The 24,844-nt window shown below is 40.4% G+C and overlaps 2 protein-coding genes across 6 annotated transcripts in view; both read right to left on the bottom strand.

Moving 5' to 3' along the window:
• Positions 1–24,844, bottom strand: part of LOC306997034 (uncharacterized protein) — a 56,029-nt gene that overhangs the window by 1,940 nt on the left and 29,245 nt on the right. The window contains exons 1-2 of one of the 3 annotated variants that reach the window (XM_079610041.1): positions 1,945–2,086; positions 225–473 (exon numbers count right to left, since the gene is read on the bottom strand). The exons of 1 other annotated variant lie outside the window; for it this stretch is intronic. In XM_079610041.1, the coding sequence (XP_079466167.1) occupies positions 225–309 (85 nt within the window). In that variant the 5' untranslated portion in view covers positions 310–473; positions 1,945–2,086. Of the gene's footprint in view, positions 1–224; positions 474–1,188; positions 1,261–1,944; positions 2,087–24,844 lie in introns of those variants that run through there. One more of the 3 variants, XR_013797249.1, reaches the window with a different exon arrangement.
• LOC306997033 (uncharacterized protein) lies at positions 8,991–24,220 on the bottom strand. Of its 3 annotated transcripts, XM_079610039.1 has the most exons (5): positions 23,936–24,220; positions 23,163–23,411; positions 20,569–21,684; positions 12,458–12,674; positions 10,568–12,207 (listed from the first exon to the last, which is right to left on the bottom strand). In XM_079610039.1, exons 2-4 carry the CDS (start codon positions 23,245–23,247, stop codon positions 12,529–12,531), a joined length of 1,347 nt encoding a protein of 448 aa, XP_079466165.1. In that variant the 5' UTR covers positions 23,248–23,411; positions 23,936–24,220; the 3' UTR covers positions 10,568–12,207; positions 12,458–12,528. The 3 variants fall into 3 exon arrangements, with proteins under 3 accessions (XP_079466164.1, XP_079466165.1, XP_079466166.1); XM_079610040.1 differs by lacking the exons at positions 10,568–12,207; positions 12,458–12,674 and adding an exon at positions 20,369–20,437; XM_079610038.1 differs by lacking the exons at positions 20,569–21,684; positions 23,163–23,411; positions 23,936–24,220 and adding an exon at positions 13,597–13,908 and having other exon boundaries at positions 8,991–12,207.

Raw genomic sequence — 24,844 nt, 5'->3', positions numbered from 1 at the left:
TTCAATTAGTTTAAATGTGAGAATTAAAAACACTTAGCAAGCAGAAAACCAGACACCTGTCTGTATAAAGTATCATTAATGTGCAAAGTTCAGTTCTGTCATTCACTTGTTAATGCGATTAAATCTGGGTTATGATCATTTAGATCCATTTCTCTATCATTTGTCATCCATATTTCAGAGCTACTAAAGCAGTCAACAATGAAAAATCAAGAATGGACACCAACCTATTTGTTCCTCAGTATCTTCATGTTTTATTCTGGATGGTTCTGGATCACTCATGTCTTCAATCTCCTCTTTAATAAACTCCATCTTTAACAGTCACACAGATTTCAGCTGCTACTCCTGGAGTTTGTCCTTCTCTTGTAGGATGATGGGAATATTCCCAGTATTTATTGGTGAATTGTTGTGGGAGGGGCTTCACTGCAGGTGTGAACTGTGATCACTGTGTGATACTGACGCCCACAGGACCAGATCTGGAAAAATCAAATATGAGTTACTGAATTTATACTGGATTACTTTAACAGAAAACACAAATGGTGTCTTTGTTTTAGTTCAAATATAGAGCATTTTGATGGTAAACAACTGTAGGTTGATCATTTTCATGTAACCCAGGATATAATAAGGATGAAACAGGGCACAGATTATATTATTCAATTAATATATAAACTAATTAGAAATCTAACATAACTGTACGTTCACACCGCGGCCGGCGAGAGCGGCAAAAGTCGCTCTCGCCGCCCTGCCATCGACGCTGTGAGATTCGGGGATTCTCTGACGCTCTGACGTAGATTTTAGAATGCGTGATTTTTTAAAAACTTTATTTAAAGGAGCCGCAAAGCAAATAAGAACTGAACATAAATCAGTATCCTATTTTGTGCATACTGGCTACACGTAGGGTATAAGTTAACCTATTAAAATCTTTTAAATGTGAAAGTAACAAAACACCAACAATTTCAGACACCTTTTTCCATTCGTCGTTCTTTTTATTAATGTCCCTGTATGTAAACAGGGACACGTCGTACAATAACGGGAAACCCGCAACAGAAATAATTAACTTTTCCTCCATTTTGCTTAGGAACTAATGTGGTCGGAACCAAAGTTTACAGGATTGTGTTCTCTGGTATCCTCTCAGGCGGAGGACTTCTACATTACGATTGGTTGCCGCCGAACCGCGTCATAGCTTATTACCATAAAGTTTACTTGAATTCAACTCTTTTCGCCGCTCTCGCCGTCCAAGACGCGCCGCGCCGCCCTCGCCGCCCTCGCCGCCGGCTCTCATTGAAAATGAATGGCTTCCGACCAATTTGACGCTCTCGCCGCCGGCGGTGTGAACGCACAGTAAGACCATTGAAATAAGACCACAGAAACCATTGATTAAGGGATTGAGAATGAAGGTCACAAAAGGAAATAATCTAACACGACCATCAAAATGTGGATAACAAATACTATACAAGATTATGAAAATTTAAATGTATTCCAGAATTATTTATTAACGGTTGAACTAAAGCTTTCTTATTTGGTGAGAATTGTTGTGAGGGAAACTAGATCTGCCAAATCGAGGTTAATGAGATTATACTGAAATACTGTATCATTACACTTCTTAAATTAAATGACCATATCGGAATATGTGCTTAAGAAATATAGATAATTTTGATATGGTTATATATTACTATTATTTAAAACGGCTATATGAAGGTTGTTAATTTTTATGGGACTACATATTTTATAAGGATGAAACAAGTCACAGGTTAAATTATTCACTTCATATATTAATTAAACAGGAATCTAACAAATATAACAGAAATCATACACATTATAGCCTACAGACTGAATAGAGGCTGATCAAAACTAGGCTAATGATTTAATTATCTGTTACACTACGAACAATATACATTTAGACCGCACAAACATGAATTCTTACATGATAAATATAACATCTCTGACCTGCAGATTGGAAATATACGGCATGCAAAGAAAATATTCCACATTTGTCCTTCATTCATTCACGATCGTTATTTAACAGCGTCACTTTCATCTTCAAATTGTGAAAGTTTCAGCGCTCGTCTCGTCTCTCGCGCTTCTCTCTTTTCACGTGTTCGACTGTTACATTTTAGCGTCAAAAAAAAAGAGAGAAGAAAGAAAACAAAACTATAGAGAGGCTTGTCAATTATCCGTACCGTAAACACGATCTGCACTGCTCTGCTCCTTCCTGTCTGAAGTATGACAAGGCTCTCGCGCTTCTCTCTTCTGCGCATGCTCAGCGCGCGGTGTCATCTTTCTTAAAGGGGCCGCATTCAGTAAATCACATATCCGTTCTGTTATGGACCAAATCCACTATTATAATAATTAATGATGCAGAGTAATAATATTTATAATATATGGATTCAACTATATTCACCTTCACTCAATTACAGTTACGGTATTGTTTTTCTACATGTCTCCCTTATTATGTAATTGCAAAAAAAGTCTTCTTTTGAATACATGCATACAGCAGTGGCGAGGCCATAAACTTTAAATTAAGCGGATCTTGGTAAATTAGGTTGGACCTCAATTTTAAATGTGATTAATTGTCAGCCAACAGTTTCATGAAAACAACAAAGTCAATTTAAATGATTCTGATTCTGCTAAGAAATAGATAAACATAGTATATTTATGGACAGATAGACTGAACAATATATCCATCGATTATGCAGAATGATGCTCGGACCCTGAAGTTAGGCATGTCGTGACCTTCCAAGTCGCAGATCTGTGTTGCTGGACGCCAACATCTCAAGAACAAGTCAGTCAGTCTCCAATAATGCCAGTTGTTCCTTATCCTGTTACCAAGAATACTAACACACACACACGCAGACACACAGCTTCTTCAAGGTTGGATTTGGTCGGGCTCTAACTATAAACAGGAGACTTTTATCAAAACATCAAGATAACATGTTCTTTCTCTCAAGGAGAGGACACTTTATATCTAACTTTAAAGTAAAGGCTTTAACTAAGAAATGGTCACTCAAACTATAGATTTCAGTGACCCCTGTGACCATAGCTGTCAGGGTACCCTAGAAAAGCAGATGTACATGTATTGACAAATGAGTCCATAATTTATTTCTGGACGCCGGGCTAAAGGAGCAAGCCCTGTTACTGCACCTCTCAGATATTTCATACAGATGTTTAAAGAATACATGAAAGATTATTTTCGATAATAATAACTCTCATGTGAGGAAAAATATTGATCATTCATTAATAACTTGATTGTAACATGTAAATCACTCAAAAGGATATATGCTAAAGACACAAGGGATTCTAAATGTCCCCCTTCAAAGCAATGGTGTTGGCTCATGAATTTGTACATGATTTGTCTCAAAGCATATTTAAAACAACATAAACTACATTAAAAGCTGGATTTTCACTACAGGGGGACTATAAGAGTTTCTTAAAGTTCGTTTAGCGTTGAAAATTATTTCAACACTGATGACATGTGAAAAAGATATTGGCCTCTGTTCTAGTTGTATGTTTTGATAGATATTTTGAAAAATCTTTAACTACCTTCCCCCCCCCCCCCCCCCCCCCCTAAAGTTATGAAACCCAGATGATTGTCCTGTAAATGCCTTATATTTCTGTATATTCTTTATATCTGTAATTAATGCAAATGATCAAGAATTTGTCTCTTTCATATTTTATAGCCTCTATATTATTTTCTAACTACATTCAACAAATCTGGTGAATGAAGCTTTGTTACTTTATTGTTCTTAAACAGTCAATAATGAAGGATAAAAATACAAGACCTGATCATTTGATTGACAATTATACTGTACATCCCAATCCATTTTTTAACAGTATTAATTTAGAATGATAAAAAGTCATTAATGTGATTAAAACTATATTTTAGGCTATAAAACTATAAACTATAAAACTCATTTCATTAAAAAGATTGATCAAGACAAGATGTTGTTTCTGTTTTATTTCTCATAATATGTATTATCAGATCAATTTAGTACACTTAAAATTATATGAATATATCTCATTCAAGAAAGAACTAATTAGCACACAATGCATCCTTACAGAAAATAAAAAAACATAGTTATTTACACTGTAAGAGTTATTGACCGTCGAGTGGAAAAACGACTCGGTTACTAACGTAACCTCGGTTCCCTTTCAGTCGCTAACGCTCGACGTAACATCGACGTGACGACGTAATATTGGGATCACTTCAGGGAGCCCTATCATCTTCGAGTGTCTACAGAACGAGCCAATGACAGTTGGCGTAGCGTGGGTATAAACAGGAAGCGGGTGCACGCACACATTGTCTTTCACTTCGGAGCCGAGAGATTATTCGACTTCACGAGTGCTGCAAGAGACTCTGCTGTTGGAATTGAGAGAAAAGAAGACTCTGTTTCCCGTGTTGGTGTGACGGTGCGATCAGCGGTGGCCACGAGCATTACAGCTCACAAACTGCTGTTTTCACAGCATTTCACTCTGTGTGTCGGTTTCGGTGGGCGTTTCCTGAGTGTGTTTACACTACACTATGGCTATCCCAGGGGGCTCGGCGTGGAAAGAGATTTTTTTTTTCTCTCTTTTTTTTTTTTTCTTACTAAAAGAGAAACACAAGCGTGACCCTGCGTCCTTTTCAGGATGTCATTCTGCTTGTGCGTTTCTGGATGCGGTCGTTCCCTGGCTCCAGAAGACGGCCACAATAGTTGCCTCTCGTGTTTGGGCTGAGACAGCTTTTGTGAATAGCTCATGTTACCATTGCGGGAATATGACTATGGCAGAGCTAAGATCGAGACTCGCTTACCTCACGGGAGGTGCAGTCCCCTCGCCTATGCCCCGATCTAGTGTCTATTCTGGACCTCAGAATAGACCCACTTCTGTGCTTGGCCAGGGTGATCTGAGGATTACCGTGAGGGCTTCCCCGCCAGGGCAATCTCCGCGGGCCCCTCACGCCTCACATGCGCTGCTGCCGTTGGAGCCTCCAAAGGAGCGTGCTGGTCCTCCACTTGGACGACCAGCCGTGTCCTTTGGAGCTCCGCCTGACGACCAGATGTCCATTGCAGCATTGGAGGGGGAGCTTCAGTCCTTTGGAGATGAGGATTCGGTTGCGTTACCCCCTTCGAGGAGTGTAGCGTTGCCCGAGTCTGATCCAGAATGGGCGGCTATGCTTTCCCGGGCCGCCAAGAAGGTCGGGATTGTGTGGAACCCTCCACCACGTCCCGAACCTTCCCGGCTGGACGATTGGTTTCTCGGGGCGGGCCTCTGGTTCTCAGTGCGCCGCCCCGGTACCATTCTTTCCGGAAGTGCATGAGGAGCTCACTAGGACGTGGACGGCACCGTATAGTGCCAGAAGCCGCCCTAGTGGCTCCTCCCTCCTCACCATCCTAAATGGCGGAGCAGCTAAGGGGTATGTGGATATCCCACCAGTGGAGCGTGCCGTTGCGAAAGAAACTGCACGTTCTGTTGGTCAGGCTATGTCCACCTTGGTCCAGAAAATGCCATCTTTGGCTCAACCTGGCGGATATGAGAGACACCGATAAATATCGGTTCCTGGATAACCCTCTTTCCCAGGTTGGGTTATTCGGCGACGCGGTCGAGAGCTTTGCCCAGCAGTTCTCGGCCGCCCAAAAGCAGACGGAGGCCATCCGGCACATCCTGCTTCAGCGAACCGCTGCTGCTCCCACCCGTCCGCCGGCTGCAGACCCTCTGCCTGCTCGGCGCCGAGGTCGACCTCCTGCGGTGTCCTCCGCTCCCGCGAAGCCTCAACAGCAGCCATCTTCCAGGCCTCAGCGTGGAGCAAGCCGCAGAAAGTCGACCACACCCGTCCAGGCCGCTGCCAAACCAGGATGCAAGCAGAGGTGCAAATATCCCTGAGACGGCCGACTCAGAGGTGGATCAAGTTGCTCTTCAGGAGATGGTGAATGCACCGCTCCTTCCCCCGGCGGAGGATCAGGCGGAGAATCTTTTGTTTCCTTTTCTTTTTGTTCCGACACTGGCCCAATAAATAACAGTTTCTGAAACCTCAGGGTCCCAAGAGGGCACTTGGCGGTCGACGACGCTATGCCTTGTCACCCTCACGCCCCTCTTTCATCGCCAGCGAGCAGCAGTGGCTGTGTCCCGCACGCATTGACGTATTGCACCACACACTCAGACCCCACTCTGGGCCGCTATGCCATCCGAGTTGAGTCCCTGCATTCCGCCGCGCTTCCCCACCCCACCCCGGGTACGTCTGTGGGTCTATGAGACTCGGCTATGCGATTCAGTTAGCCCGGCGCCCCCCAGTCTTCAGTGGCATTCAGTTTACCCGTGTTCTGGCGGACAGTGCCCTTTGCTCAGGGCAGAGATCGCAATCCTACTGGCGAAAGACGCGTTCGAGCCGGTCCCTCCAGCCGGTATGAAGACCGGCTTCTACAGCCCGTACTTCATTGTACCCAAGAAAGGTATATCAGTACAAAGTCTTACACTTCGGGCTGGCCCTGTCGCCCTGTGTCTGAGTCTGAGCGTGCACCATTGCTCCCATGTGCGAGCGTGGTGTTCGCATTCTCAACTACCTCGATGACTGGCTTATCCTGGCCCAGTCGAGAGAGCAGTTGTGCGAACACAGGGACATGGTGCTCAGTCAGCTCAGCCACCTAGGGCTTCGGGTCATCTGGGAAAAGAGCAAACTCAGCCCCGGGCAGAGGATCTCTTTTCTCGGTATGGAGCTGGACTCGATCAACATGACAGCCACCTCACCGAGGCTTGCGTCCGGTCAGTGTTAAACTGCGTGAGCAAGGTCAGACGCAGAACACCGGCACCACTGAAACTTTTACAAAGGCTCCTGGGGCATATGGCATCTGCAGCCGTGGTAACACCGCTCAGATTGCTTCATATGAGGCCGCTCCAACACTGGCTCCACGATTGAGTCCCGAGATGATCATGGCAGAGCGGCTCGTGCCGGGTCCAAGTGACCCCGCACTGTCGCCAAACTCTCAGCTTGTGTTCGGACCCTTCGTTCCTGCGGGAAGGTGTTCCCCTAGAACAAGTGTCCAGGCACTCTGTGGTCTCCATGGATGCTTCTGCCACCGGCTGGGGGGCCACGTACCAGACCTCTGGAAACTCCATGTCTGGTCCCTGGACGGGACGCGGAGGTTCTAGGTGACCTACCCCCTACAGTAGTTGACACTATCACTTCCGCAAGAGCCCCATCTACAAGGCGCCTCTATGCGTTGAAGTGGAACCTGTTCCTTGAGTGGTGTTATTCTCATGAGGAGAACGCCCGAACTTGCTCGATCAGAGCCGTGCTTTCTTTCCTGCAAGATGGGCTGTCTCCCTCCACCCTCAAAGTGTATGTTGACGCGATTGCCGTACATCACGATGCAGTTGAAGGTAAGTCGCTGGGAAAGCACGACCTGGTCGTCAGGTTCCTGAGGGGGGCGAGGAGACTAAATCCACCTCGCCCACTCTCTCTATTTTTTGGCACTTCAAAGACCACCCTTTGAGCCTTTACAGTCAGCGGAGTTAAAAATTCTGTCCTGTAAAACAGTACTCCTGGTTGCATTGGCCTCCATCAAGAGGGTAGGGGACCTGCATGCATTTTCGGCCAAAGAATGGTGCCTAGAATTCTACCCGGCTAACTCTCACGTCATCCTGAGACCCCGGCCCGGATATATGCCCAAGGTTCCCACCACTCCCTTCAGGGACCAGGTAGAAATGCATACAGCGGGCAGCTCGGCCAGTCGTGGGCTAGTGCGTCCCTGTTTTTTGTTAAAAATGTTCGGCAACGAGCGTCATCTTCTTAGGCAAAGAGGTCAACCTCTGCCTCGCCGAAGATGCTCCATATCAGCTGAACCGACTGTGGGTGAAGAGACCATTACCCTGGGGGAACATTGTCTCTGGATAGCATATCCGCACCCTGGTTCAGAATGCCTGGCACGTGCGCCACCCTCAGCGAGCGCAGGTTGTGCTGAGCCCATAGAATGAGACTCCTGGCCATGGTGTGCAGGTTGTTTGACCTGACTGTTTTTCTCTAGAGTGAAGCCACAGAATTCATTATGCCATTACTAATGGAATTGAACAACAAAAGATGTTCATCAACATTAAGCAAATTTGAGAGGGAATCAAGACCATACATTTGGCAAGCCTCATTGAAAAGAACAGAAAAATCATCACTAGAAGAAGGGCTGAAGGTAAGAATCATTTGGGAAGGAGCAAGTGAATGTAACAGGCATATGGTCAGAAAAACTAAAATCAAGGATTTCAAGTTCACAGATTGAAATACTGTGCAACAACACAAGATCTAATGTGTGGCCCTGTTTATGAGTTGGACCATTTACCACTTGAGTAAAATCGAAAAAATCAATCAGATTAGTAAAATCCTTGGCAAAGGAATTTTACTCTAAACAAATATGGATATTAAAATCCCCCGCAATCAAAAGACGATCATACTGAAGAACAATGTCTCCTAAAAAGTTTGCAAACTCATTTAAAAAATCCTTATTTGGTTTTGGAGGGCGATAAACCACAGTGATGGCTAACTGATCCATGTTTAGCAGAAACAGGAGAACTTCAAAACTAGAAAACATTTCTGTCTTTAAAGATCTGCAACAAAAACTACTTTTAAAAACAGACACAAGCCCACCGCCTCTGCCAGATAGTCTGGGAAGGTTAAAAAAAAAAGAACAGTCTGAGGGCACAAGTTCAGAAAAAGTGCTCGATAACTTTCATCTCTAAAAGAAAACTTTAGAGGATAACTTTGTTAACCAAACTCTACAGCAGTCTGTTAACTCTTCTCTGACAGCGCAGAGGATAACACATTTGTAGTGGTCTTGAAGGTTCTTTTGGATAGAGTAGCACTCACCAACCCTTGGTTGTACAGAAAGTTTCAGTCTGGAATGCATCAGATGCAATCAGATCTTTGTTGAGCTTGAAGTATCAATCTGGATTCAGGTGAGTAGCTCTATCCGGGTCACGGCACCAAAACAGTTGGAAACTTTTCCTTCGAAGCAGAGACCGGGAGACGTTGGGATATCTTCCAAGCAGAAGTTATTCTTTATTGAGGACTTTGCAGTGTGTTGCTGTAATCATCTGAACTAAGGGAACTTGACATGGTATACCTTTCAAGGGCGAGGGGTTTACAGCAGTGGCATGTAAATGAAGTACAGGACTAAGCCAATTTCCCTGATCTCATCAGCATAACAGTGTCATTCAAATGCATTGATGCTAATTCAATCAGCCTAACTATTCAACGACTGGGGCTGGGGCTCCAGGAGCTATTAGAGACAAAGGAGTGAGAGTAATCTGACTCATTTAACTTACAATAGAGAGAACAGGACTGGCAGGAATCTCTTGCTGGAACTCTGCATAACCTTAAAATGCTATATTCAATCTACTAAACTTTCTCAGTTTATATACTATTGTATTGGAATTAGGGGTGTGCGATATTACGATTTTTGATCGTGGACGATTAAAATGTCTCCACGATCTGCTTTTGAAGAAATATCGTAGGATCGTCCATTCTATCAGTTTGCAGTTCTGGCGCCTTCGTCTCAACATACTGTACAGCGCGACGTATATCCACATGAAATGCAGAGGAACGGGACACTGTAGTTCATAAAAATTAATTATTTGCATGTGCTTTAAAGCCTTGCCGGTTAAACATGTCATTCGCTGCTGATGCGCTGTTCTAACGGGCGCTTTTCTGAGCGCAAACACCCGACGCGCGCACATGTACTAAACGCCTGTCTAACAGCGCCTGTTACTGGACTAAGTTATCTTTCGAGTCTTATTGCGCTAATACTGTCAAATACACACAAGGTTTACATAAACAAAGTTGGTTATGTCTAAAGTGAAAGAACAATAGAAAAAATGAAGAAAAAATCTGCTTGTCAAATGCGTGTAGACTCGTTGCGCGCAGATCTTAAAGAGACAGTAGCCCTAATAGTAAACATGCTGCCACTTGTCCTTAAAGGGATAGTTACCCAAAAATAAAAATTGTGTCATTATTTACTCACTCTCTAATGTTGTTCCAAACCTGTATTAATTTGTTTCTTGTGCTGAACACAAAAGAAGATATTTTGAGGAGTGTGGCTAACCGGGCGGTTGCTGGTCCCCATTGACTACCATAGTAGGAAAAAACTATTATGGAAGTCACTGGGGTACATCAACTGTTTGTTTACCCACATTCCTCCAAATAACTTTTATTTTCAACAGAAGAGGGAGACTTATTCGGGTTTAAAGCGGCTTGAGAGAATTTAAATTTTTGGGAGAACTATCCCTGTTAATAAAGCAACAAAATACAAAGAGCATCTCGCTCACTCTTGACTGAGAACTTTAATAGTCGCTTTAATAAGAATCAATGTAAAATTTATACAGTGAAGTCGATGTTGTGTTTTATTTTCATATTTGTTCATTTAATTACTTTCTTCAATGCTGTTAAATACACCTGTAGCTGAAAAAATAAAGCACTGTTTATTTAATTTGTATATTAAGTTGTGTATGTGTATCTTTGTTCTTAATTTTTAATAACAAAGACAATGACAAATATTTTTTATCTTCGCCACTTTGGCCTAAATGTCTGCCATTCTTTTTTATTTTATATTTTGTTACCTAAGGCTTTGTTTTTAAAATAGGGACATTAGTTTGGCTGTGATGCTCAGTCACTTGCAAAATAGTAAAACCAACATGAAAAGGAATCGTGATAAAATCGTGAATCGTGATTTTCCTGAAAAAAATCGTGATATGATATTTTTGCCATATCGCCCACCCCTAATTGGAATCTAAATTAAACATTTAAAACTCTACAGTATTACGGCTTTTCTCCAGTATGAACTCGCTCATGTAGTTTCAGGTGTCCAGACTGAGTGAATTTCTTGTCACAATATGAGCACTTATAAGGTTTTTCTCCAGTGTGAATTCTTTGGTGCAGTTTCAGACGACTAGAAATAGTAAAGCTCTTTCCACAGTCACAACACACATGATCTCTCACTTCAGTGTGTGTTTTCTGGTGCAGTTTACAACCGTCCAGTCGTGAAAAACTCTTTCCACAGAGAGAACACACATAAGGCCTCTCATCTGAATGAACTATCAGGTGTCGGTTTAGACTTGATGATGAATTAAAATCTTTACCACACTGATCACAGTTAAATGGTTTTTCTTCAGAGTGAATGCGCAGATGATAACTGAGATCTGATGCATCTTTGAAACTCTTCTCACACTGAGTACACTGGTACGGCTTCTCTCCAGTATGAACTCGCTCATGTAGTTTCAGGGATCTAGACTGAGTGAAACTCTTGTCACAATATGAGCACTTATAAGGTTTTTCTCCAGTGTGAATTCTTTGGTGCAGTTTCAGACGACTAGAAATAGTAAAGCTCTTCCCACAGTCACAACACACATGATCTCTCACTTCATCATGTGTTTTCTGGTGCAGTTTAAAACTGTTCAGTCGTGAAAAACTCTTTCCACAGACAGAACACACATAAGGCTTCTCGTCTGAATGAACTTTCATGTGTGATTTTAGATCTGATGATGAATTAAAACCTTTACCACACTGATCACAGTTGAATGTTTTTTCTCCAGAGTGACTGTGCAGATGATAACTGAGACCTGATGCATCTTTGAAACTCTTTTCACACTGGGTACAGCTGTACGGCTTCTCTCCCGTGTGAACTCGCTCATGTTGTTTCAGGTGTCCAGACTGAGCAAAACTCTTGTCACAATATGAGCACTTGTGAGGTTTTTCTCCAGTATGAATTCTTTGGTGCAGTTTCAGACTGTCAGCTCTAGTAAAGCTCTTCCCACAGTCACAACACACATGATCTCTCACTTCATCATGTGTTTTCTGGTGCAGTTTAAAACCGTTCAGTCTTGAAAAACTCTTTCCACAGAGAGAACACACATAAGACTTCTCGTCTGAATGAACTATCAGGTGTCGGTTTAGATCTGATGATGAAATAAAATATTTACCACACTGATCACAGTTAAATGGTTTTTCTCTTGAGTGAATGTGCAGATGAGCACTGAGACCTGATGCTTGAGTAAAACTCTTTCCACACTGAGTGCATGTATACGGTTTCTCTCCAGTGTGAATTCTTATGTGCCTCTTAAGGTTTCGTTCATTGTGGAAACTCTTTCCACACTGAGAGCAGGAGTGCAGCTTTTTGGCTTTTGTTCCTTGAGTTTTGAAGTCGCAGTGTTTCTTTACGTCATTTAGTTTCTGTCTTTGCTCCTTCACTTCCAGCTGGTCTAAAATAAACGTATTAATCAGTTAGAATCAGTTCAATGAGGTTACATGTGAGAATTAAAAACACTAAGCAAGCAGAAAACAAGACACCTGTCTGTATAACGCATCTTTGAAAGGTCAGTTCTGTCATTCACTTGTTAATGCGATTAAAACTGGGTTATGATAATTTAGATGCATTTCTCTATCATTTGTCATCCATATTTCAGAGCTACTAAAGCAGTCAACAATGAAGAATCAAGAATGAACACCAACCTATTTGTTCCTCAGTATCTTCATGTTTTATTCTGGATGGTTCTGGATCACTCATGTCTTCAATCTCCTCTTTAATAAACTCCATCTTTAACAGTCACACAGATTTCAGCTGCTACTCCTGGAGTTTGTCCTTCTCTTGTAGGATGATGGGAATATTCCCAGTATTTATTGGTGAATTGTGGGAGGGGCTTCACTGCAGGTGTGAACAGGACCAGATCTGGAAAAATCAAAGATAAGTTACTGAATTTATACTGGATTACTTTAACAGCAAAAACAAATGGTGTCTTTGTTTTAGTTAAAATATAGAGCACTTTGATGGTTACATATTAGTAGCATATAAAACAACTATAGGTTGATCATTTTTATGTAACCCAGGATATAATCATTTTGAAACAGGGCACCGCTTATATTATTCAATTAATATCTAAACTAATCAGAAATATAACATAAGATGACAGAAATCAACCATTGATTAAAGGAGAACTCCGGTCAATTTTAACATTGAGCTAATTTTTTTGTAAATTTGGAGTGCTATCAATATAGAGAACAACGACAAAAATCGGTGTTGCCTACACCGCGTTATCCTCTTTTTAAAATTTGCACCCTATTGACTTGAATGGGGCACGTTTTAAACCTGCTTTTAGCCTCTTAACATCCTTAATGTGTCGTTACAAGTGCCCAGCCATGTTGAGTGATTCCTTCAGAGTGAACACGGTGAATCTGACTGCAGTAGATGTGAAAAAAGAGGATAACACGGTGTAGGCAACACCGATTTTTGTCGTTGTCCTCTGTATTGATACCACTCCAAATTTACAAAAAAAATTAGCTCAATGTTAAAATTTACCGGAGTTCTCCTTTAAGGGACTGAGAATGATGTTGTTAATTTTTATGTGACTCCATATTTTACAAGGATGAAACAAGTCAGAGGTTAAATTCTTCAATTAATACATTAATTAAACAGGAATCTAACAAAGATAACAGAAATCATACACAATATGTTAGTAACTTAGCTACAGACTGAATAGTGGCTGATCAAAATAATGACTATATTTAATTATCTGTATGTTACAATACGTACACAATATACATTTAGACAACACAAACATCAATTCTTATATGATAAATATAATATATCTGACCTGCAGACTGGAAATATACGACATCCGAAGAAAATATTCCACATTTGTCCTTCATTCACGATCGTTAACAGCGTCACTTTCAGCTTCAAATGGTGAAAGTTTCAGCGCTCGTCTCTCGCGTTTCTCTCTTTTTTATTGCATAAACAATATCATTAATATTACATACACTTACAGGGGATCACAACGTGTTCGACTTTTACATTCATAATAGCGTCAAAGGAAACAACAACAAAAGAGAGAGAGAGAGAGAGAGAGAGAGAAGAAAGAAGACAAAACTAGAGGTTCTAGCGCTTCTCTCTCCTGCGCATGCTCAGTGCGCGCGGCGTCATGTTTCTTAAAGGGGCCGCATTCAGTAAATCACATTTTCTCCGCACTGTTATTGACCAAATCCACTACTATAATAATAATAATAATAATGCACAATGATAATACATATAATATATGGATTCAACAATATATTCACATTTACTCGATTACAGTTACAGTTGTGTATCCCTTATTATGTAATTGCTGCCTAATTATAGGGTCTTCTTTTGACTACATGCATAGATATATACAGCAGTGGCGAGGCCAGAAACTTTAAAGTGAGCGGATCTTGGTGAATTAAGTTGGACCTCAATGTTAAATGTGATATATTATCAGCCAACAGTTTTATGAAAACAGCAGTAAGGGGATAGATTACTGATTTATAAAAACTGGAGCTCTTTTCCATAAAATCAAAGATGTCAAGCTTCCTGAAAGGACAAATATTATAACCTCAAGAATGGAGTTGTCTAGACCATAAAATAGCATTGTGTTATATGGACTTATGTACTGAACTTTAGTGATATTAAACTGTCCCTCTATGTAAAAGAGCAGTGTAAAAATTATTTAAAGTTATTTGCCAACAGCTTAGCACCATTTAGCATTCCCATAGAACCGGGCCTGTTCTTAAAGCGACCCTATTATGCTTTATTGAATATTACCTTTCAGGCAGTGTGTTATCTAGCTGTTGTTAAGTTTTAAAGATTTACGCTCACAACAAATAAAGGTTTGCCACCTAAAAGAATCGATTTTGAACTGCCGTAACGAGTCGTCAGCAATTCCAGTCTCACCTTCTGTTGCCTAACAATGTAACAAGTTTGCATAATGCCAGCCAATGGTCTTCATTGGCTGCCTGTGAACATGTGAATAAACTGAATAGACCAAATAGCATAAGGTTGGTAATGATGGGAATGATGCAGCACTGCAGGTCTTCTTATAGACAAAGTGTAACATGGTAAATATGGCTCAAATATTTTAAATCACACGCAGGCCTTTTTAGGCAAATATCTGGCTTTCACGGCTTTGTGTAATCTGAATGTGAGCCTAAAGTGGCCCGTATGATAAAAAATGAATGTGGCCCAAATATCAGAAAACAAATGTGGGCCACCTATGGCAAAAAAACCCCGGCACAATCGATAATAGTTAATCTGAGTGTAAACCAAATGTGGCCCACATATGTTGCAGCAAATGTGGCCCAGTTAAAACATGAGTATCTGGGCCAGTTTGGGCAAAGATGTGGGACCGTAATCACTGGCGAATCTGAATGTGAACCTAAAGTGGCCGACACATGGCATAGCAAATATGCCCAAATAAATTAAACCGTATTTTGGACCATATTTGGCAAATTTACAGCACAGTCAGCACTGGCTAACCAAGCTATCTTGGAATCAGCACATTTGAAACTGGTTAATTTAGATATATAGCTAAAAAAAGGGGGACTACATGTGGAAATTAACACAAGTGCTACAACCTGGTATAATGCATCTCTCCTTTTTAAGTATATATATATTTAATGTATATTTTACATTGTCCCTGTTAAAAAACAAACAAAAAAACACCTAAACCCAGCCTAGGCTGGTTGGCTGGTTTAAGCTGGAAGTAATAATAAATAACTAATTTTAAAGGATAATTCCGGTATTTAACACCTTGAGTCTATATTGTAGTTTGTTTTGGATGAACAAGAGTGGTGGACAACATTTTTTTGACAATGGTTCCTCTCTCGAGTTTTTTACTATAATAGAATTGGCCATGGACCCATTTAACATTGGAGTCAATGGGCATGTCCGAAAATGTCATTAAAACAGCCAATAATGTTCGTTTACAAAACTGTGGAACTCACCGAGTGATTAGTGATGTTGGTTGATGTTCCAGAAACAAAAAGTGTTGCGAAATACAGTTTCTGTCGAGTTTTATTCGTCATTTTGTAAAATCCAATTGAATTCTGTTGAAGGACTGAGTGCTCGTTAATATAAATGCGCTAACGGAAACGGAAAGGGAGTCTATACTACAATATAGACTCAAGGTGTTAAATACCGGAATTATCCTTTAATTAGTGTTTATTAATTAATTAATTAATTGGATGCCCAAGTTGGTATGGTTCTTTAGGGTCTTCATGCCCATTTTCCACAAGTTGGTATGATTTTTTAGGGTCTTCATGTAAAGTTTGTAACATACTTTGGTTAAAATTCCTCAATGCTTGTGTAAAACAACACCCTTTTTACCTCCTCAAAAAAGGTCTGTTCACAGCAACCCGTTTCGGCGCATGTCTCTTTAAATGATAATGAGCAACTGCTCACCCCACCCTTCTCTTACGTGGGATGTGTTGACACAAAACAAGTACAAATGCCTGAGGCCAGAAATATGCTAATACCGGAAATATGCTAATATGGGACGGCCGTGGGCGGAGCATGAGCAATATGACATCATATTGCTCAGAAAATCCAAACGGCTTGATTATTGAGTGTTTAGACTTTTCGAGGATAAAAAAAAAAGGAGTGAATGATATATTTTTTTTATTGTATTGTGGTTGTGTCCACATACTGCAAAGAAACATTTATATGCAACACACCATATAAAAGTGAATTTTGCATCTGATGGTCATCCTTTAAGATCAGCCTGTCCAGCTAAAAAAAGTGGCTAAACCCCTCTGAAACCTGGCGGCCAAAAGACTTTCACAGGATCACAGACATCAGAGGATTGTTGGTTGGAGGTTTGACGGTGGAAAACTGCACAAGTAAAATCAAGGTGAGATTTTAAGAAAATAAATGATAAATAGGTCTTTCTGTTGGCGATTGCTTCGTTATTTTCAGTTGGAGTGTGAGTTAGCTAATGGTAACTAATGATAATGGTTAGCTAGCAATTTCAGCTCAAATGAAATAAATGACTTGAATGAAGAATCTTCACACTTGTAGTTCGGTTCGCTTGGATTGTTTGGTCCGGACCAATAAATAAATTATTAACATAAAGATACCAAACCTAAAGGCATAGGAATACTTTCACAACCTGATTGGTCGGCTTTGATGATGTATTGCCGAATATCCAAAACAATGCTGTTTTCTGGGCTGAATGCCCATTGTACAGGTCCTTCTCAAAAAATGTGCATATTGTGATAAAGTTCATTATTGTCCATAATGTAATGATAAAAATTAAACTTACATATATTTTAGATTCATTGCACACCAACTGAAATATTTCAGGTCTTTTATTGTTTTAATACTGATGATTTTGGCATACAGCTCATGAAAACCCCAAATTCCTATCTAAAAAAATTAGCATATTTCATCCGACCAATAAAAGAAAAGGGTTTTTCATACAAAAAAAGTCAACCTTCAAATAATTATGTTCAGTTATGCACTCAATACTTGGTTGGGAGTCCTTTTGCAGAAATGACTGCTTCAATGCGGCGTGGCATGGAGGCAATCAGCCTGTGGCACTGCTGAGGTGTTATGGAGGCCCAGGATGCTTCGATAGCGGCCTTAAGCTCATCCAGAGTGTTGGGTCTTGCGTCTCTCAACTTTCTCTTCATAATATCCCACAGATTCTCTATGGGGTTCAGGTCAGGAGAGTTGGCAGGCCAATTGAGCACAGTAATACCATGGTCAGTAAACCATTTACCAGTGGTTTTGGCACTGTGAGCAGGTGCCAGGTCGTGCTGAAAAATGAAATCTTCATCTCCATAAAGCTTTTCAGCAGATGGAAGCATGAAGTGCTCCAAAATCGCCTGATAGCTAGCTGCATTGACCCTGCCCTTCATAAAACACAGTGCACCAACACCAGTAGCTGACATGGCACCCCAGACCATCACTGACTGTGGGTACTTGACACTGGACTTCAGGCATTTTGGCATTTCCTTCTCCCCAGTCTTCCTCCAGACTCTGGCACCTTGATTTCCGTATGACATGCAAAATTTGCTTTCATCCGAAAAAAGTACTTTGGACCACTGAGCAACAGTCCAGTGCTGCTTCTCTTCGCTGTTTCTGGTTCAAAAGTGGCTTGACCTGGGGATTGCGGCACCTGTAGCCCATGTCCTGCACACGCCTGTGCACGGTGGCTCTTGATGTTTCTACTCCAGACTCAGTCCACTGCTTCCGCAGGTCCCCCAAGGTCTGGAATCGGTCCTTCTCCACAATCTTCCTCAGGGTCCGGTCACCTCTTCTCGTTGTGCAGCGTTTTTTGCCACACTTCCCACTTTCCTTCCCACAGACTTCCCACTGAGGTGCCTTGATACAGCACTCTGGGAACAGCCTATTCGTTCAGAAATTTCTTTCTGTCTTACCCTCTTGCTTGAGGGTGTCAATGATGGCCTTCTAGACAGCAGTCAGGTCGGCAGTCTTACCCATGATTGCGGTTTTGAGTAATGAACCAGGCTGGGAGTTTTTAAAAGCCTCAGGAATCTTTTGCAGGTGTTTCGAGTTAATTAGTTGATTCAGATGATTAGGTTAATCTGTAGAGAACCTTTTCATGATATGCTAATTTTTTGAGATAGGAATTTTGGGTTTTCATGAGCTGAATTAATAACAATTCATATATGAACTAATATATTGACAGACTCTTCATTAGTTGCTAATGAGGCAATCATTAATGAATAGCTTAGATAATCATTAGTAATACATTAATTCAGTATTATCTGTGCATTAGTTAAGCATGAATTAATGCTTATTAGTGCACCCTTATTGTAAAGTGTTACCGTTAAATCTACTAAAATCAATGAAAATGAAAATTCCATTACAGTTTCAATTGGTAAAGCGAGCCGCCACCTTTTTTTCCCTCTGTCCCTGGCATAAGCAAACTCTGTTTTCGTGATTACTTATCACAAGGTTTGAAAACTAGTTACTGTAATTATGTCTAGAACTAGACATCTGTAGATCATCATGTTATTATACACTCACACACTCAAAGTCACGAGTATTCGCCAAAGAGTTTGGAAACATTTTAAAGCATATGAAAGAAATAAAGGAAAATAAATGTTAGTTATGATTAATTAAAAAATCCATCACAAGGTGTAACCGTAGTATAAGCGGAATATTTCACTCGTCCATTGGATTATTAGAAAATAATGCACATCCGAGGTGTAACATTACCAGCTCAGGTGTGCATTATTTTCTAATAATTCAACGGACTGTCACAATTATTGCTTACTTATACAGATACTTATCACCACTGCCCCACATCTTTTATTATCCGGCTTCAATGAAGTCTGAGAGCTTTCTGTCCCATCCATTAACAGCTATGCAACAACCACTTTCCTGCTTCAAAAAAGTTCATAAAGAGATTATAAAAAATAATCTAGCGGTTTAGTCAAACATTTTCTGAAGAGACACGGTCGCTTTATATGATGAACAGATTGAAATTAGGCTCTCAGATTTCATCAAAAAGATCTTCATTTGTGTTTTGAAGATGAACCAAAGTCTTACAGGTTTGGAACGACATGAGGGGGAGAAATAATGACGTAATTTTCATTTTTTGGTGAACTATCCCTTTAAGTCTTTCTAGTTAACCAAGCTTTTCACCACATTAACACAAATAATCTAGATGACGGTATTTAACACTTTGAGTCTATTTTCTAGTTTGTTTTGGATGAACAAGAGTGGTGGACAAAGAAATTTTGACGATGGGTCCGGTCTCGCCTTTGACCGCTTCAGAGTGGCTGTCTACCGGCAAGCAAAAACATGTCCTTAAAACAAACCTTAACATTCGGTTTCAAAACTGTGCAACTCACCGAGTGGTTAGTGGTGTTCGTTGATGTTCCAAAACAATTAGCGTTGCGAAATCCAGTTTCTGTCGTGTTTTATTTGGAGGGCTCGTTGATATTACTGCGCTACCGGAAACAGAAAAGGGGTGCGGTTTACATTTGGTTGTAGTCTTTTCGCGCGGTTCTCCGTCTCTCAGAAGGCTAGCGTGAGCAGAGCAACTGCATTCGTATTGTTACTGTGTTACTTCCCGGAGTAAGTTAGCGAAATAAACAAAAATGAAAGCCACAACTTTAGTCGTTCAGGGTTGTGGAAAGGAATCCGATGACAACTCCTTTTTTTAGGGATTTTACCGCAGTTTCTGACCGCACAAATTTGTACCATATTGGATGGCTCAGTGACCAGTGCAATGCTGAGGCCTTGGGTATGAAGTTGAACTCGACTGTGAATGTCCCGCGATACCTTTTTTTACTCTATGCGCTAGACACAGAGTTCCGTACAGATTCCGGCAAAGTGGTTATCGCCATCAAGTGGTCGGGAGTGTGCTAACGCTTCAGACTCAAATATCGAGCGCAAGTTTATACGCGGTTGTGAGGTATCTGAAAAAAATAATTCCACTATAAAAAAATAAACGGATTGAAATCATACATTGTGCCGATATATTTGTTTATAATCATCAACGAACACCACTAACCACTCGGTGAGTAGCAAAGTTTTGAAAACAAACGTTAAGGGTTGTTTTAAGGACATGTTTGTGCATGCCGGTAGACAGCCTCTGAAGCGGTCAAAGTCGAGACAGGACCCATCGTCAAAATGTCTGTCCACCACTCTTGATCATCCAAAACAAACTAGAAAATAGACTCAAAGTGTTAAATACCGGAATTATCCTTTAATGTATTTGACATTAAAACGAATGATCACTTCAAACATTTTTTTATATGCTTGACAAGGATTGATGAACGTGTAAAACTCTTCTCACATTTAGTACAGTAGTACGGCTTCTCTCCAGTATGAACTCGCTCGTGTGATATCAGAGATGCAGAATGAGTAAAACTCTTCTCACAGTATGAGCACTTGTAAGGTTTTTCTCCAGTATGAACTCTTTGGTGCAGTTTCAGACTGTCAGCTCTAGTAAAGCTCTTCCCACAGTCACAACACACATGATCTCTCACTTCATCATGTGTTTTCTGGTGCCGTTTAAAACTGTTCAGCCGTGGAAAACTCTTTCCACAGAGAGAACACACATAAGGCTTCTCGTCTGAATGAACTATCAGGTGTGTTTTTAGATCACATGATGAAATAAAGCCTTTACCACACTGATCACAGTTGAATGGGTTGTCTCCAGAATGAAGTTGCTCGTGTGATTTTAGGTGTCCCAACTGAGTGAAACTCTTCTCACATTTAGTACAGTAGTACGGCTTCTCTCCAGTATGAACTCGCTCGTGTGATATCAGAGATGCAGAATGAGTAAAACTCTTCTCACAATATGAGCACTTGTAAGGTTTTTCTCCGGTATGAATTCTTTGGTGCTGTTTCAGACAACTAGATGTAGTAAAGCTCTTCCCACAGTCACAACACACATGATCTTTCACTTCATCATGTGTTTTCTGGTGCAGTTTTAAATGATCCAGTCTTGAAAAACTCTTTCCACAGACAGAACACACATAAGGCTTCTCGTCTGAATGAACTTTCAGGTGTGTTTTTAGATTTGATGATGAATTAAAACCTTTCCCACACTGATCACAGCTAAATGGTTTTTCTACAGAGTGACGGCGCCGATGATGACTGAGACCTGATGCATCTTTGAAACTCTTCTCACACTGAGTACATGGATACGGTTTCTCTCCAGTGTGAATCCTTATGTGTGTCTTAAGTTTTACTTTCTTTTGGAAACTCTTTCCACACTGAGTGCATGTAAACGGTTTCTCTCCAGTGTGAATTTTCATGTGTCTCTTAAGGTTTCGATCATTCTGGAAACTCTTTCCACACTGTGAGCAGGAGTGCAGCTTTTTGGCTTTTGTTCCTTGAGATTTGAAGTCGCAGTGTTTCTTTACATCATTTAGTTTCTGTCTTTGCTCCGTCACTTCCAGCTGGTCTAAAATAAATGTATTAATCAGTTAGAATCAGTTCAATATTAAAAAAATATGAGGTTACATGTGAGAATTAGAAACACTGAGCAAGCAGAAAACAAGACACCTGTCTGTATAACGTATCATTAAAGGGGTCATGACATGGGTTTTTTTATTTTATTATTATGTTCCCTTAGGTCCAAATATAGTATTACTATAGTTTTTTTTACAATTGTTTTTTTAAATGTAGTGATTTATGACCTTTTCCCACCCTGTTTCTCATCCTCTGATTCAAACAGTCTGTTTTGGGGGTGTTTCCCCTTTAAGAGTTCAGTGTTAACGCCCACTGTTATGATTGGCTAACGCCAGTGCCTATGCATCATTATTAACGCCCCCAGCCAGAACCTGTGCGGATTCAGCGTATTTAAAAAGTAGTTTAAAGTTTTAAATACATTACTTACAGTTTGCGTCGTCGTTGTTGAGCCCAGAATAGTCGGCACGGACTTATCTTTGAGCAACAGTTTTCTGGCAAAGCCAGCATCATTTTGGGATTTGTTCTCAAAACAGTCATCCTTCAAATGTATAGAACAAACACTTAAACTAACACTGCCGTGACTGGGACGTCCGCAAAAAATAAAGTGTATCCATTTTTCCCTGACGACTGGATCTTTCGCAGCGTATTCAAAGATGTTGTTTGTCCACAGCCAGGAACAGCACATCTGCGTGGCATCGTAATTTCCCTGTACACAGACCCACTCACTGTCCGTCACTTGTGAGGCGCGCGGGCGCGACAATGATACGAAATGAGCGTAGTTGTCTTGCGCTTAAAGCGGAGTTGTCTTGTGCGGGAGGCGGTCATATGCAAACGCTGGTACGTCACTTCTTACCATGGATCCAGAACGAGCTGTATTTAGAGCTTGATTAAATAAATGATTCGTTTATAATGGGGAGGACGTCTTAAGCTATGAAATTTGCAGGACGTTTTAATGGTACAAAGACCTCTTATATACTAAAAGATCAAGGCAAATTTGGTTTCTCATGTCATGACCCCTTTAATGTGCAAAGTTCGGTTCTGTCATTCACTTGTTAATGCGATTAAAACTGGGTTATGATCATTTAGACGTTTGAAAATTAAGAACACTTATTAGACAAAAACACTTTAGTTAACATGATCTAACAATAAACATTACTTCTACAGCATTAATTATATTATATTTTATTAACCAACATTAACAAAGATACATTTATGAATAAATACTGTAATAAATGTATTGCTCATTGATAGTTCATGTTAGTTAATACATTAGCTAATGTTAACACATAAGACCTTGTTGTAAAATGTTACCAAAGTATCTTTGATGTGCAAAGTTCGGTTCTGTCATTCACTTGTTAATATGATTAAAACTGGGTTATGATCATTTAGATCCATTTCTCTATCATTTGTCATCCATATTTCAGAGCTACTAAAGCAGTCAACAATGAAGAATCAAGAATGGACACCAACCTATTTGTTCCTCAGTATCTTCATGTTTTATTCTGGATGGTTCTGGATCACTCATGTCTTCAATCTCCTCTTTAATAAACTCCATCTTTAACAGTCACACAGATTTCAGCTGCTACTCCTGGAGTTTGTCCTTCTCTTGTAGGATGATGGGAATATTCCCAGTATTTATTGGTGAATTGTTGTGGGAGGGGCTTCACTGCAGGTGTGAACTGTGATCACTGTGTGATACTGACGCCCACAGGACCAGATCTGGAAAAATCAAAGATGAGTTACTGAATTTATACTGGATTACTTTAACAGAAAACACATAGGCTATGGTGCCTTTAATGTAGTTCATTTATAGAGCATTTTGATGGTTACATATTAGTAGCATATAAAACAACTGCAGGTTGATCATTTTTATGTAACCCAGGATATAATAAGGATGAAACACAGCACATATTATATCATTCAATTAATATCTAAACTAATCAGAAATCGAACATAAGACGACAGAAATCAACCATTGATTAAGGGACTGAGAATGATGTTGTTCATTTTTATGTGACTCCAGATTTTATAAGGATTAAACAAGTCACATGTTAAATTATTTAATTTATATATAAATTAAACAGGAATCTAACAAAGATAACAGAAATCATACACAATAGTCATATATACAGACTGAATAGAGGCTGATCAAAACTAATTTAATTATCTGTACGTTACGTTACGAACAATGTTAGGCAACAAAACAACATAAATTCTTACATGATAAATATAACATCTCTGACCTGCAAACTGGAAATATTCGACATCCGGAGAAAATATTCCACATTTGTCCTTCATTCACTTTCAGCTTCAAATGGTTAAAATTTCAGCGCTCGTCTCGTCTCGTGTCTCTCGCGCTTCTATAGTAGTGAGAAAGAAAACACAAATCGGTAAAACAGAGGATTACCGTGTTTTCGCTATGTACACTAGCCAAAGTAGTGTCTCGGCCCGCCGACGTTTACACACTCTCTCTCTCTCTCTCTCTCTCTCTCTCTCTCTCTCTCTCTCTCTCTGTGTGTGTGTGCTACGACTCTTGAGTGACGCCGGGGTCCTATGAGGAGCTGGTAGCTGCCTCAATCGTGCCTGTAGGAGCGGTAACCATAGTGATAATATACCATCTATGACTGAGCTGAGTCCGTGATTTTCTGAACTGAAAAAAATCGACTGTATATATGCCACTGCCACATAAAGGCAATGAAGAGACAAAAAACAATCACCTCGTTTTTTCAAAAACCAAACAATGTAGTATGCCTGTTGACTTTCCCAAATCATGTGGCAGATTAGATTTGTTAATTCCGGTATTTAACACCTTGAGTCTATATTGTAGGCTGTTTTGGATGAACAAGAGTGGTGGACAAATTTTTTTTGACAATGGTTCCTCTCTCGAGTTTTTGACTATAATAGATTTGGCCATGGACCCATTTAACATTGGAGTCAATGGGCATATCCGAAAATGTCATTAAAACAGCCAATAATGTTTGTTTACAAAACTGTTAAACTCACCGAGTGGTTAGTGGTGTTCGTTGATTATAAACAATATATCGTCGCAATATATGATTCCAATCCGTTTATTTTGCTATAGTGGAACTATTTTTTCAGACACTTCACAACCGTGTAACTTCCGCTCAATATTTGAATCTGAAGCGTTAGCA

The sequence above is a fragment of the Phoxinus phoxinus genome (assembly GCF_949152265.1).
Source record: "Phoxinus phoxinus genome assembly, chromosome: 4".
NCBI classification, from domain to species: Eukaryota; Metazoa; Chordata; class Actinopteri; order Cypriniformes; family Leuciscidae; genus Phoxinus; species Phoxinus phoxinus.
Note: the sequence above shows the minus strand (reverse complement) of the source record. Positions and strands in the feature narration are given on the sequence as shown.

What these genes read in the sequence shown, in the direction of transcription:
- LOC306997033 (XM_079610038.1), bottom strand. Translation starts at nt 12,542, where the DNA reads ATGGAGTTTATTAAAGAGGAGATTGAAGACATGAGTGATCCAGAACCA. An exon ending in AGATACTGAGGAACAAATAG is followed by an intron (nt 12,208 to 12,457) that starts GTTGGTGTTCAT and finishes CGTTTATTTTAG; the next exon opens with ACCAGCTGGAAGTGAAGGAG.